The sequence below is a fragment of the Martes martes genome (assembly GCF_963455335.1).
Source record: "Martes martes genome assembly, chromosome: 1".
NCBI classification, from domain to species: domain Eukaryota; kingdom Metazoa; phylum Chordata; class Mammalia; order Carnivora; family Mustelidae; genus Martes; species Martes martes.
In genome coordinates, this window is record NC_137888.1 from 120,321,377 (window position 1) to 120,335,354 (window position 13,978).

Below are 13,978 nucleotides of genomic sequence, written 5' to 3' on the forward strand. Positions count from 1 at the left end.
ATGTACATAGACACAGATTCTTCTTTATTCTTCATTCTAGGTCTGGATAAAATTGAGTTCTTACAGAGTCACGAAAACCAGGAGATCTACCAGAAGGCCTTTGATCTTATCGAGCATTACTTCGGGACCGAGGATGAGGACAGCAGCATTGCGCCCCAGGTTGATCTTAGTCAGCAGCAGTACATCTTCCAGCAGTGTGAGGCTCCTATGGAAGGTTTCCAGCTTTGAAGCAATACTCTGCTTTCATGTTCCTGTGTCAGACCAGGCTACCCAGTCAAGTCCTCTTGTGGAGCCCACAGTCCTCATGGAGCTAACTTCTCAAATGTTTTCCATAATACTGTTTGCGCTCATATGCTTGCCTTGCGCACCTGCTCTCTTACACACATCTGGAAAACCTCTGGCTCTCTGTGGTGGAATACCCTTCTAATAAAAAGGGTAACCAGAACGGCCCACTCTCACGGAAAATCCCTAGGCTTTGGAGATCCGCACTTATATATTATAAGAGTCATGGGATTATACACATATTAATGTGGCTCCCTGTCTTTGTGGGGGAAAAAGAGGACTCCTCCTCATTCCCTTTAAAGTGGGGAAAAACACTGATATTAAAAGATGAGACTAAACCTTTATCTTGAATTTCACACAACTACTTGCAACAAGGGGAGATGTTTAGACCTGTTGTGTACACTTCAGAGTACTTCTCGTGAGTTCTTCCACAGTGAACCCTTGGATTACCTGGTGGCTTTTCTAGCCAAATTTGCATTAATCCTTACTGAGACTGGATGGTTTTCTTTCCTCTATTGGCGCCATTCTTCACAGATATTAAAGTTAAACCATCCGCTCCCTCACCTTCAGCCTTCAGTGAATGTGCTTTCTAGTTGTCAGGAATGCTGAAGAATTAACACTTTGACTCTTAAATGTGATACTGGTTTGAAGATTCCCTTAGAGCAGAAAGGAGAGGGGCACATTAATTTGTATGGCTATTGCTTCTCTTTGGTCTTATGTGTCTTAGGATTTGGAAGTGGTTCAGTTTTAATGCTGGTATGAAGATTTAGAATCCTTAGTAATCAAAACAATATCCTGTAATTCAGTAAAAAAGTAAAAAAAAAAAACAAAAAAAACCAAACACCCAAAAAAACAAAAAAAATCCCTCCAATTTCCCCAGACTCAACCAGTGTGACTAGAGGCTGTGTTTCTGCATTAAAACAAATGTTTCAGGCTTTGTGGTCCTGATCAAGGTCCTCATTAAATTGGAGTTCACCCTAGGTGCTTTTCCCCCACTGTGACTGGCAGATAACACATACTTTTAAAGGTTACTTCGGGAAACCTTTTTTCATAGCCCAGTGCAGCTTGATTCTAATGTATTCATGCTACACACATGATCCTTTTAATGTAGCATCCTTTCTTAAACAAATAATCATCTTCTCAACATGACCTGTTCAACCCAAATAAGGGCAGGGATTTTTTTTTTTTTTTTTTTAAATAACCTCACTGTTCCCTAATCATTTCATCTACTAGTACTGCCCAGTCAAGTCCCCCCATAAAATGAAAAGTTTCTACCTTCTGGCTCATTTAATGATAACTGCAATGTACCTGCAAATGGCGCTTCCAGTACTGTCTTCAGTGATCCACATTTGTGCTTGGACTGGAATGAAAATATAAGCTTAATTGCCAAGAGAACTGCAACTGAGTTCAATACGACTTCTTGGTGCTAGTTGGCCATCTTGGCTCAATGTTGGGACACACTATCAGAGAAGATTTTTTTGTTGATATGCTGTTCAAAATGAATTCTGAAGGAAAAGTTGCTCACTTCTGTTTCAGAGAAATATCCTTTAAAGCCTCTTTAATCTTGTCCTCTTCTAGAATTCATTATAACCCCAAAATGTAACTATTTGGAAGTTCCCCTGACAGGTTATTATGCATCTCTGGTAAATCCTGCTGAATGTTAGGGATATTCAGAGCTTTCATACCTCATCATGTTGTTATTTAAACAGCCAACTTACGTGACCTGATTTAAACTTTAAAAAAGTCCACTTCATTCAAAGTAGAAAGATACAAAGACAAAGGACGTTTATCAGCCAAGTGTGTGACGCATTCTTCGCATCTAGTCTGTAGTTGTGTCTGTGCTCTGGATGGATACCGTCTGCCTGTTACTGATGGAGCAGCCACTGCAAAACTAGTCAACTCCCATCTATAACTTTTTCTAGTGCTGCTTTGTGCTGAAAGGACATTTTAGTTTACTGCACTTGACCTGTAAAAGACTTTGATTCTTTGTAATTTTAGGGACAAATTAGGTGGTTAATTTAAAGAAAGACTTTAAATTTTGCCTTTACATCACATTAAAATATAACTTCTTTCAGAAGGGTAATAGAAGCACTGATTCATAGTAAAAATCTTGTTTTTAGCTTTGATTTTTCTTGTGGCTGAGTTTTTTTAACCTGTACATCACTGGTAACACATCGTTTCTCTAGGATGTTTTAAATTATGTACCTTCTGCTAGATAATTTAAAAAATTTCAATTCATTTTTGGTAAACCAATTTGAATGGAAAAAGGATAAAGCACACAAAGTTGTTTCCCTAGGTTAGTAAGAAGAGTGTACATCGGGAGTTTTGCATTTGTGGGTGTCTCAGTTGAATGAATTAAAGTCCATTTAACTATTTTGGTCTGTTTTCTGTCGAAAACAGGAATTTATCTTGTTCCTGTCCTGGAAGTTCATGAGAGATTAGCTAAATTTTTTTTTGCAATAAAATATTAATATAAAAATTGGAATTAACTCAAAGTTAAATCCCAGCATAACAGTTTGAAATAAAGCAGCCCTTTTGTTTATAGAAGTGAGACTTTAGGAGGTAACTGAGTCCTAATTTTAGTTCTCTGGCTGGCAGATTCTATTAATTTACACTGCATTTATTGAAACCCTATCACTAAGATGTTACCTATTACAAAAGTGTGTTAATTTCAACATAAGAAAACTCTTCTGCAATATATACTAATCTGGGGGGAGAGTAGCTTGATTATCCACCCCCCTCCCTTCTTCCTCCTCCACATTTTCAAAGTATATTCTTTGAAATGAAAACTTAGGTGGGGGAAGAAAGGCATTGAAAGCCTTTAGGATGTAAAGGTACCCTGTATTTGAAGGACCAGCAGGGTAGATATGGTTAGATTGAGAAATACCAGGAAAGGAAAAGAGATTAAGGAGAGAGTTTTCTGTGCAACATTTTAACTCATCTTCTTGTCACTACATAGGGCGCCTTTTTAAACCTTTGTCAGCTACACTGTTTTTGAAAACTATTGCCCTAGGATTGTCTTGTGCCAGATAAAGCTAAATGGGCTCTGGGCCATTTTTTCATATTGTCACAAATACAAGCAATGACTATTACCCCATAGTAAATTTGAATTATTATTCCAGATTGTTGCTGATTTTGCCTGAGGAAAAAAGTATGTAACATACTTTAGAAACTAAATTTTGTCAGTTAAATCCTGTTGTATGTGACCACTCACAGGCAACTTTGAATTTACTTTCCAGTGCTACACAAACATTTATAATCCCTCAATTTGGGATTGCATTATAAAAGGGTTTTCCTCAAGTTGAAAGATTTTTCTTTCTTGCTTGATTAGTTTTGTGACATTTTTTTCTATCAGTAGGCAAGTCATTGCATGTTGATGTTTTAGGGCTTGTGGATACATACATACACACACGTGTGTGTGTGTATATATACATATATATATGAAATCTTGATGTGTAAGGATGTTTTTCAGTGAAGAAAAGGGATCCACTTTTAGAAAGGGGCATTGTTTGCTTTTCATATTTATATACTATGTTCTACCTCCTACATTCCAAAATTTGCTCATTTGAGAAACAGGTGTACTTATCTATATATGAAGTCTCAAATCTGAATTTTTTGCCACCTGAAACTAACAGAGCCACTTTCATCTGCTGTTAGGTGAGAAGAGTAAAAACATATCTGCCAACCTGGGAAATATTTTTGGCTACATTTCTCTATCAAAAGTTAAAGTGTTTATCAGGCACCTGGATGGGTCAGTGGGTAGAGCATGTGACTCCTGATCTCAGGGTCCTGAGTTCCAGCCCCACGCTGGGTGTGGAGCCTACTCAAAAGTTATCTTACTTTAAAAACAATTTAAAAATGAAAAAGAATGACAAAAAAAAATTGCTTCCTCATGGGGTGCTTGGCTGGCTCAGTCAGTAGAGCATGCAACTCTCGATCTTAGGGTCATGAGTTTGAGCCCCATGTTGGGAATAGAGAGTCCTTTAAAAAAAAAAAATTATTTTTTAAAGTTCAACTAGTGGAAGGCCAGATGGGACACCAGTACCATAAGTCTACGCTAACGCAGAGTATTCTATAATATGCTTTATTTCAGAAAAGGATAGGTAATAGTAGTGGGTACCAGGACATCACAAAAATGTGTCATGAAGTAAAGCAAATATGTGCTAATTTTAACAATATCAAATTGCTACTGGGTATAAAATTTGGAAGTGTGGGGCAAGAAGAAAAGATTATGGGTAGATTCCCGTAGGTCAAAAAGGCATCTAGTCTTTCAGCCTCTGTTGTGTGCCAGGTGCCTGGGTAAGGGCTTCCATTTTTTCTCTTTTAATCCTCCAACTACACTTTGAGGTGGATAACTGTCACTATAGGTGACAGAGTCAAGACTTAGGAGAGTTTATTTTGCCCCAAGGTCATAACCTCAGACTCTGTCTAGTGGTGGGACAGAGCTATGCAGTTTGTGTCTGGAAGAAAGCAGCAGTCACGGTGGAGGTGGTGTTCTGGGCCAGGAACTCCCAGAACTAGACTTACACAACAGCCAGAGCTGGTCCAGCTTTTTGTCAGACCAGTCTTTCTGGCTCTGTCTCAAGAGCACCCTTAAAATAACTAAGGTATGAAGTTGCTTTTAGGTTACATAATTTGGTAAAGTAGAGCTTTTCAGCCCAAACTTCTTTTTCCCTTCTGTGGTGCTAAAATTCTGTATATGACCTGACAAAACAACAGAAGTCAAAAAAATATATATGCAAATGATAGATTTTGAGTTTAGTAGCATAATGGGTAAACATGTTTCCATTAAACAAACGATAGATTTTGAGTTTAGTAGCATAATGGGTAAACATGTTTCCATTCAACAAACTCAAATGTAGAAGGTACTGACACAGTGAAAGGCTTTGGAATGAAGAATTCTGCCTTAGAAAGCAGTGCCATCCATGGACGTGAATTTAACACAGCTGACTTCCTAAAGGAGTATTGTCCCCAGGAATATCAAAAGTTAGAAAGATCACCTTTTAATGTATGTTGTTATGTTCTGCTTACTTCATCATTATGACCACTCTATGTTGCTGTTCAAAGTGTTCTTACGCTTTGATTTGGAATGGATCTGATGATTCTTTGTACTTGAATGTGGTCTGTCAGGCCATGGGTGAGTGCCTTGCACATAGTAGACTATTCAATAAATACTAAATGACTGAAGGAATATGCATCGATGTGATATTAGTAAAGGGTACTTGGTTACAAAAGAAAATTCAAAGGAATTCTTTTATGCTGCTGTTTGAAGCCAGAAATTAACAGCTCTTAGACTTAGTGTCTCAACTTATGTTTTATATGTGGTTATCTTTCAGGAGGACATTAATTTGACCTTTAGTTTACAAAAGCAAGACACTGTCATAGCAGTTCATTATATAAAAACAAAAAACCTTACGCCTTCTGTGAAAAGTTATGGATATATTTTACAGGATAACTTATATAATCAACCCCATGTGTTTGTATTATCAAAAATAGCACATTAATCTCTTCAGACCTATTCTAAAGTTAAGAAAAACAATTTTGTTAATTACATCCAACTTATGTGGAAGCTAATGGTTGCCTTAGGCTATTAAATAGGGTGTGTTTTCCTTTCTTTCTCTTTTCCTTTTTTTTTTTTTTTTTTTTTTAACATTTTTACTATTGTATGTATTGCTGATTCTACTGGCCAGGTATTTTTTTCTGAAAAGAGAATCTTAAAGCAAAATAGAATTAGTTCCTGCAGACTACACTGCCATCTATAGTGCAGAATGGCTGAGTTTACAAATTTATTAAAGCTAGCATAGATGACTGTTGCCCCTTTTTTCATTTGCCAATTTGAAAAAGTCTTTTTTTTTTTTCTGATTTTAAAGTCAATATAAAGTCCTATCTGTGATCTTGAATGTTTCTGCAGAGAATAGAATTATTCTTTAAATTCCTTTATATACTCATTTCACCTGAGGAAGCCCATGGAAATCCAGTTTGGATCACTGCCTTATCTAAACCACTTGCGCCTAGCATTAGTGTTGGGTGAGGAGAAAATAGAAACCCAGGAGACTACAGTGGTGGGGAAGGGGCACAGGGTTATCACCATATAGAGAGTGTAGAATTTTCCAAAATTAAGTTGTGATTTATGAGGAGAATTCTCCAAAAGTCAGTGATTATACCGGTTTGCTAGGTATAGTCCTGGGTTTTAGATCAATTAACATCAGCTGATTATTTTAGTGTCTCCCCCCTTCACTTTAAAAAAGGTCTCAGTTTAGATAAATTCTGCGCCACTGCATATTTAGTCCAACTAGATTTTTATAGATTTAAATTGCTAATGGTCCTAAGCAACTGTACATCGTTCTGTTGTGGTTGATTTTTGAGGACTGGATTTGGTAACTGGAATTGAATGAAAGGAGTTGGTCAAGACAGTCCTTAAAATAGGACTTAATCTCAATCCTGACATACATTACAAAAAAAAATTATTAAAAAACAAAATGACCTAAACTTGTGGCATTTCTATTTATAATATCTGCAGCAAACTTGACTGAGGGGAAGGGAAATAAACCTTTCCACCACCGAGACTTTCAGTTCTAAAAGTTTTGTGGGAAATCTAAAGAAAAATTGGTTTCTACAGAGAGGGAAACTTCCAAATCACCTATCTGGTGAAGATTAGGAACAGCAAAAATATAAATAGTTAAAAACAGGACCGTGTGAGGAACTTTGCTTGACAGCAGCAAATGCAAAGCTCTAATTATGGTTTCTGCCACTTTAGGTTTACCCATATCAGTATTTCCTACTGCTATGCACTCCACATTGCTGATGCTCCCCTCCTCCCAAGGACCTATGCCACAAAATTCTTAGGCCCAATTCATAAGGACTACAATATCAGGACTACATATTAGAACATGATAAAAAGATTTTAGTTATATTCAGAGCTTTAATTTCTTTACACAATTTCCTGATGCTATTTGTAAACAAAAAATTCTGACATCTAGAAATGGATTTTAATAGTGGAAATTTCTTCACATTCAGGGAAAATCTGGAGAAAAATTATTTCTAGTTATTCCTATCAACACATTTTTTTCTTTTTTTTAAGTAAACTCTACCCCTAATGTGGGCTTGAACTCACCATTCTTAGATCAAAAGTGGCAAGCTGTACTGAGCCAGCCAGGCGCCCCCTACCAAGACATTCTTGACTGTCCCTCTGGTGTGACATTTCTAGTGGGTTACTAAAACATACTCCAGCACCAACACCCCGTCCTAGCCCTCACGTCACAAATTTACCTTGTCTAATTTCTTTCTTTACTCTCCTACTGTATAGAAGTTATTGGAAAAATACAAATTAAAATCTTTGAAATAAAGCCTACACTTTGTTCTCTATAGCACTTTTTTTCTTTTTCAAGATTTTATTTATTTATTTGACAGAAGAGGTGACAAGTAGGCAGGGAGGCAGGCAGTGGGGGGGGGAGCAGGCAGTGGGGGGGAGCAGGCTCCCTGCTGAGCAGAGCCCCCCCCCCCCATGAGGGGCTCCATCCCAGGACTCTGGGATCATGACCTGAGACGACGGCAGAGGCTTTAACCCACTGAGCCAACCTAGGCGCCCCTATTTTTTAATGAGTCAGTAAAAATGAAAATAGTCTCAACTGATGCAGAATTTTAGAGTGTTTCTAAGCTTCCCAGTAAAAATCATACCAATTCAGGCTAACGGGAAGAAAGGAGAGGGAAATGGCAGAGTTTAATCATAACTGACCTTTAAGATACATAAAAGGGAAAAGTTCTTTTCAAATGTTAGAGGGAAAGGTCCATGGTGGCCTTGCCTTAAAAAAGATCTAAGAAGAATCCTAATTTAATGTATATAAATGATGTTCCAAACCACTTAAAAGATCCTCTTCCTACTTCCAGCATCTCGTTATCATTACACCGTTAATTTGCACTACCTAAGACTGAAGCTTTTGTCCAATTCCTGTCCAAATTCCAAACTAGAGTAGTAGGGTCTTAAGGTAATGAGCTTATACTATTATACGATTATACTATTATACGATTGTTACAGGTGATTTAATTATGTCGTTGTGCCTCATTTAAAGGCCAGACTTTCAATTATCCCTAATAAATATAGGCTAAGAGAATTCGTTCCCAAATGCTTTTAACTGCTGGCTAACAGAAAACATCATTAAGAGATACTTGCGGCGGGGCGCCTGGCTGGCGAAGTGCTAGAGCACGTTAACTCTTGCGCTTACGTTAAAAAGAAAAAAAAAAAAAAAGCAAAAGAGATACTTGCCTCTAGACTTTAGCTCAGCGAAAGGGGAAACCTTGTAAACAACAACATTCTTGAGCACTCTTTATTGAGCAATTACAGGTAAGTAGAAATTCATCAGGCTTCCAATTTTTTTGGTAAACTTTTTTTTTTTTTTTTTTTAAGTTAGCTCTTCGCCCACGGTGGGGCTTGAAATCGAGACTCGGAGATCAAGAGTTGCATGCTCTAGGGACTGAACCAGACAGACACCGCAGTAAACCTATTCTTGTTTAAAGACAGTAACTTAACATCTGAAAAGCATACATCTTTACATAGCACTCTAAGGGCCATTAAACAGGTCTTAAAGCTTCAGACTCTGCAGCCAATTACGAGTTAACTTTACACATTTCTCAACCACGTCCCACCAACTTCTCTTTTTCGGTCTCAAGCACCTATGCAGATTTGACCTGTTCTCTCAGAAGGTTTAAGAAAGCGTAAGGAAATGCTAAAACAAACGTTTGCTCGTTTCCCCGGCACTACCACGCCCAAAGCACTGGCTTCTGGAGGCCCACAACACATTCCTTCCCGAAATGTTTACCCCAAACTTTTAAACCAGAAGCTTTATAATCTGGGCATAAATTCAGTCAACCTCCCCCTTGCCTATCTGCAGTCTTAAGTACACGCCACCAGCTCTGTACCACAAGAGTAGAGAGGAGCAGAAGCCGCCGGTGAAGCTGACGCTCAGTCACCGGCGCCTGGGGCGGGGGACTCGACGACTAGCTAGTGCCAAATGTGAGCTAACTTTCCACTAACGGAATCGGAAAATTCAGTTCTTTCTTGTGACACGGCTTCCAAAATGAAATGAATGTTCTTTGAAACATTCACTGCTACTGACGCTAGTCAGTCAGGTCTGGGATAATGCCACTCGACCTACCCACACGCCAAACAAGGAAGCCCCGCTTTTGCGTGCGGCAGCCTCCGGCGAAGACGACCGGAAGAGAACGCCAGCGCCTTTCTTTGCGCAAGCGCAGGCCGACCTCTCCCATTGGTCTTCTCAGCTCGAAGTTGGCGTGCTCATGCGCTCCGCTGTCCTGCGGGCTGGGTTGGATTGACGCAGACGTGTGCCCCGGTGTTTATCCGCCGACTGCAGCCCACTGGCTCCCCGGGCCGCAGTTCAGGATGCTTACGCAGGTTTTTTTGTTTGTCGTTATTACTTTTTTTTAACCTCCTGAAATCGTTTGTTTAAGTTGGTGATTCATTCATGCTCAAGTACCGAAAGTCTATCTGACTGGTAGGCTTGCTTAGGTGTTCTAAACGTTTCGGGGTAGGGGGAGGGGAGGTGAGAAAATACTTCCTGTAGGTCACCCTTGCCTCTCTTCGCTTTGCACGGCTTTATACGTTCACAAAATACTCAAAACGTACCTCACTTGCCGACAGCGCATTGGACCCTTTTAATGTGTTTATCAAGTATTTGTTTACAAAGTTGAAGTCAGGAAAAAGAGGTCCATGCCGTGCTGCTGAATCCTTGTATAGAGAAGTTTAACGACAGTCCGGAAATAATAATCACTAAAAGGCTGTTTATTTTTGAGTCTGATGTTTTTATCTTCATTTTGCTGGGCAGAAAGAATATTGAGCTTCCTGGTTCAGGGCCGGACGCTTACCTAACCTACTGACTTGGGAGCTTCAGAACCATGGGGACAAAGGAGGCCGGAGATGCTAGAGCAGCAGAGTTGGGCCTCCTCCCCTCATCAGCCAAACCGAACAAGCAAATGTCTGAAAAACCAAACTATGCTCTTAAATTTACTCTCGTGGGACATACGGAAGCAGTATCATCGGTTAAGTTTAGTCCCAATGGAGAATGGTTAGCAAGTTCTTCTGCTGACAAAGTAATTATAATTTGGGGAGCCTATGATGGAAAGTATGAGAAAACACTTCATGGTCACAATCTGGAAATATCAGATGTTGCCTGGTCATCAGATTCCAGTCGCCTTGTTTCTGCCTCAGATGATAAGACGCTAAAGATTTGGGATGTGAGATCTGGAAAATGTTTGAAAACGCTGAAGGGGCATAGTAATTATGTTTTTTGCTGTAATTTCAATCCACCATCCAATCTCATCATTTCAGGATCTTTTGATGAGAGTGTGAAAATATGGGAGGTGAAAACAGGAAAGTGCCTTAAGACTTTGTCTGCTCATTCTGACCCAGTTTCTGCTGTTCATTTTAATTGTAGTGGTTCTTTGATTGTGTCAGGTAGCTATGATGGTATCTGTAGAATTTGGGATGCTGCATCAGGTCAGTGTTTAAAAACACTTGTTGATGATGATAACCCTCCTATCTCTTTTGTAAAATTTTCTCCAAATGGAAGATATCTTCTAATTGCAACTTTGGACAATACTCTTAAACTGTGGGATTATAGCAGAGGCCGATGTCTGAAAACATACACTGGTCATAAGAATGAGAAATACTGCATATTTGCCAATTTTTCAGTTACTGGTGGAAAATGGATTGTGTCTGGATCAGAAGATAATCTGGTTTACATTTGGAACCTTCAGACTAAAGAGATTGTACAGAAATTACAAGGTCATACAGATGTTGTAATCTCAGCAGCTTGTCATCCTACAGAAAACATCATTGCATCAGCAGCATTAGGAAATGACAGAACAATTAAACTGTGGATGAGTAACTACTAAACCCTTTAGAAATCAACTAGTAGAGCCAAGTTGGCAAAAAAAAAAAAAAAAGGTATTTAAAAAGATGGTTTCTCTTAATTTTGGTATGGTTTTGTGTTTCTTTTTAACATTGTCTTACTCTCTCTGACAAATAAATAAATAAAATCTTTTAAAAAAAGAAGGGGGGTGGTGGTGGAATGCCTGGGTGGCTCAGTCAATTAAGTGCCTGCCTTCGGCTCAGGTCATGATCCCAGAGTCCTGGGATCAAGTCCCGCATTGGGCTTCTTGCTCAGAGGGGAGCCAGCTTGTGCTCACATGTTCTCTCTCTCTGTGACAAATAAACGAAATCTTAAAAACAACCAAAAAAACCCATTGTCTTAGATTAAAAGATTTCAGACCTATAACCTAAATTTACAAAACAAGACAACTGGAAAAGCAAGTCTAGAACCTAGGGCTTCTGACTTTTAATCTTCAGGTCTGGTATTAACTCATGTCTATTCCTGAATAGGTTCCCATTCTGTTCCTCTGAGTTTATTTGAGAAATATTTGAAAGTAAGGTTTACAAAACAGAATGACTTATTAAGTGAGGGGAGCCAGAGTTTGCCATAACTCTAGTGCTCCTGATTTGGGAGATCAGATGAATAAGAACATAATCCTGGGATAGTGATGGAATGGAGATGTATGGCAGATGCCACTCACACATGAAATGGTTCCATGGAATCAAGTCTATAAATTGGGAAAAATAAGTCATTGGTGAGGTCTGTTAAACATCTTAAGTTTTGTATTGAGATAAAAACTGAAAGTAAACCAAAACATTATAAATGGCATTTTGCTGAGGGACTTCTCACTACCCTGGTCAGACTGTGCCTCATGATTATCAAGCAAACGAAATGTCTAAATGGTGTGGCTATTCTCTTTCACTATGTGTCTGACCTAGTAACTCCTACCCATGCTTCAAACAGAAATCACTACTTTGTGGACCAGCACTGCCTGCTTGACTGGAACCACAACTGACAGCTGAGGTTTTGTTTCTATAGCTACTGTTATATAAAGTTCAGAATATATCTTTTACCAGTTTGTATTGTAGCTGTTTCATGGGCCATGTTTCCATAAATTATGAGCTCTGTAAAGAAGTATGTTTTACTCATTTTGTATTCTCAGTATTTATATATATATATATAAGGGATTAAGGTAATGTTTGATGAATGACAATGAATTATACCACCATTTTATTCACTCTTTGCCTACTTTCAATAAACGTTTGGAATCATGTCCCCATACTATTTTTGTTTATTAAAAAAGTATCTGACCATAGGCTTGTGTATTAACTTTATTCAGACAGGGCTTATAGGAAATAAAAAGTGGGAAATGGTTTCTGCCCACTTTACCTACAGAGACATGATAAATGTGAAAAAAAATAGAAATTAAGCAAAAAATAGTAAAACAATAATTGAAAGTAACAGGGGCAAACTGCCTTTTTTTGTATGCTTTAGTATCTTAAAATAGCGCACATAAAGTCTGATTTGTTAGACAAATTCTGAGGAATATGAGGTATTAGAGTTATTAGTAAGGAATGACTGTCAAGAAGGTATTATGTGAGGGTAGTGAGAAAACTTGGATTGGACAGAGACAAGTCCAAAATTCTGGCCAAGAAATTTATATTTAATCCATAAAGAAGTAGTTACTCTAAGTAACTGACTAGGAGAATGAGACAAAATGAAATATGATCATGAAAATTCTTGCTGAACAGTAACATTTGTGAGTTTTGGTTTAATGAAACTTTTTTTTTTTGGCAATAAATCTCCAAGATAACACTTTAAAATACTTATTCAGAAGTTAAAAATGATAGTGTTCTATGAAGAAAAATTAACTTATTTTTGAAAGAAATAGGTTAAAATCAAAGAAGTTGGTATCTAAAAAGCTGATGTCAAATTACTCTAAAAGTATCAACAGACATCACCGACATCATCAGATAATGAAATCAAATGTGGTATATTCCATTTCACTTAGTAGTTTATTAAGTCAAGTTCCAATGAAGATGCATATATTACTTTCTATCGGTTATACTCCTCTGGAGACAACTGGCAGGTTGGGATGGCTATGCAAACTTGTCCATGTCATCCATAAATATGAGTCATGTGAGAATATATGAAATACTTAAAAGAGAAACCAGCATCCAATACCTAAAAATGAAATGGCTTGGCATCCCAAAATGTAAATGAAATATATAACCACATGCAAATGCTTATCTTTCAAAACTTGTAAGAAAATGTATTTGAAAGATATTCATAATTGAGAAATTCAGTGTAAAGGCAAAAGGAAAAGGACTAATTGGGAATTCTAAGCTATGGAGTAGAAAAGGTGACTGATGGTCCCAAGCAACTTCATGGTGCTGGGATTTCAGAGTTCTCAGAAACTTCTGGCCAGAACACTCTCATCACCTTACAGGAACCTTTTACAAGACTGCTCTCTGACAAGCCTCTGTCTGTCAGCATGCCCGAAGATGGAAGAGTCTGATAAGGCTGTTTTGCAGGACTCTTAGCAGCACCACTGCATTGGGGAGGTTAGCTCTCCAAGATGCACCTAGGCAGTGTATGCAGCTGGCCTTCCTTATCTCTCTAGAAATGAATACACAGAAATACAGAACTAGAAGCCATTTAGCTTCTGCACAGAAAATCACTTTGGTAATGGAAATTAAAGATAGGGTATCTGACTCTCTAAAGAGTTAATACTAAAGTTTAAATAACTTGCCCCATTTTTCATTCATTTCCTCCAAAAAGCTGGAAGGCTGCATTTAACCTGGATCACA

At 38.2% G+C, this 13,978-nt stretch overlaps 2 protein-coding genes across 3 annotated transcripts in view; both read left to right on the forward strand.

Moving 5' to 3' along the window:
• KPNA1 (karyopherin subunit alpha 1) overlaps positions 1 to 1,089 on the forward strand; it is a 67,827-nt gene extending 66,738 nt beyond the window's left edge. Inside the window, exon 14 of the mRNA XM_080796542.1 lies at positions 41 to 1,089. Coding sequence (XP_080652668.1) covers positions 41 to 228 — 188 coding nt within the window. The 3' untranslated portion in view covers positions 229 to 1,089. The remainder of the gene's footprint in view (positions 1 to 40) is intronic.
• Positions 1,090 to 9,568: 8,479 nt separating this feature from the next.
• WDR5B (WD repeat domain 5B) lies at positions 9,569 to 12,476 on the forward strand. Of its 2 annotated transcripts, none has more exons than XM_080803273.1 (2): positions 9,569 to 9,691; positions 10,122 to 12,476. In XM_080803273.1, exon 2 carries the CDS (start codon positions 10,192 to 10,194, stop codon positions 11,188 to 11,190), a length of 999 nt encoding a protein of 332 aa, XP_080659399.1. In that variant the 5' UTR covers positions 9,569 to 9,691; positions 10,122 to 10,191; the 3' UTR covers positions 11,191 to 12,476. The 2 variants fall into 2 exon arrangements, with proteins under 2 accessions (XP_080659399.1, XP_080659400.1); XM_080803274.1 differs by having other exon boundaries at positions 9,601 to 9,791.
• Positions 12,477 to 13,978: the final 1,502 nt, after the last annotated feature.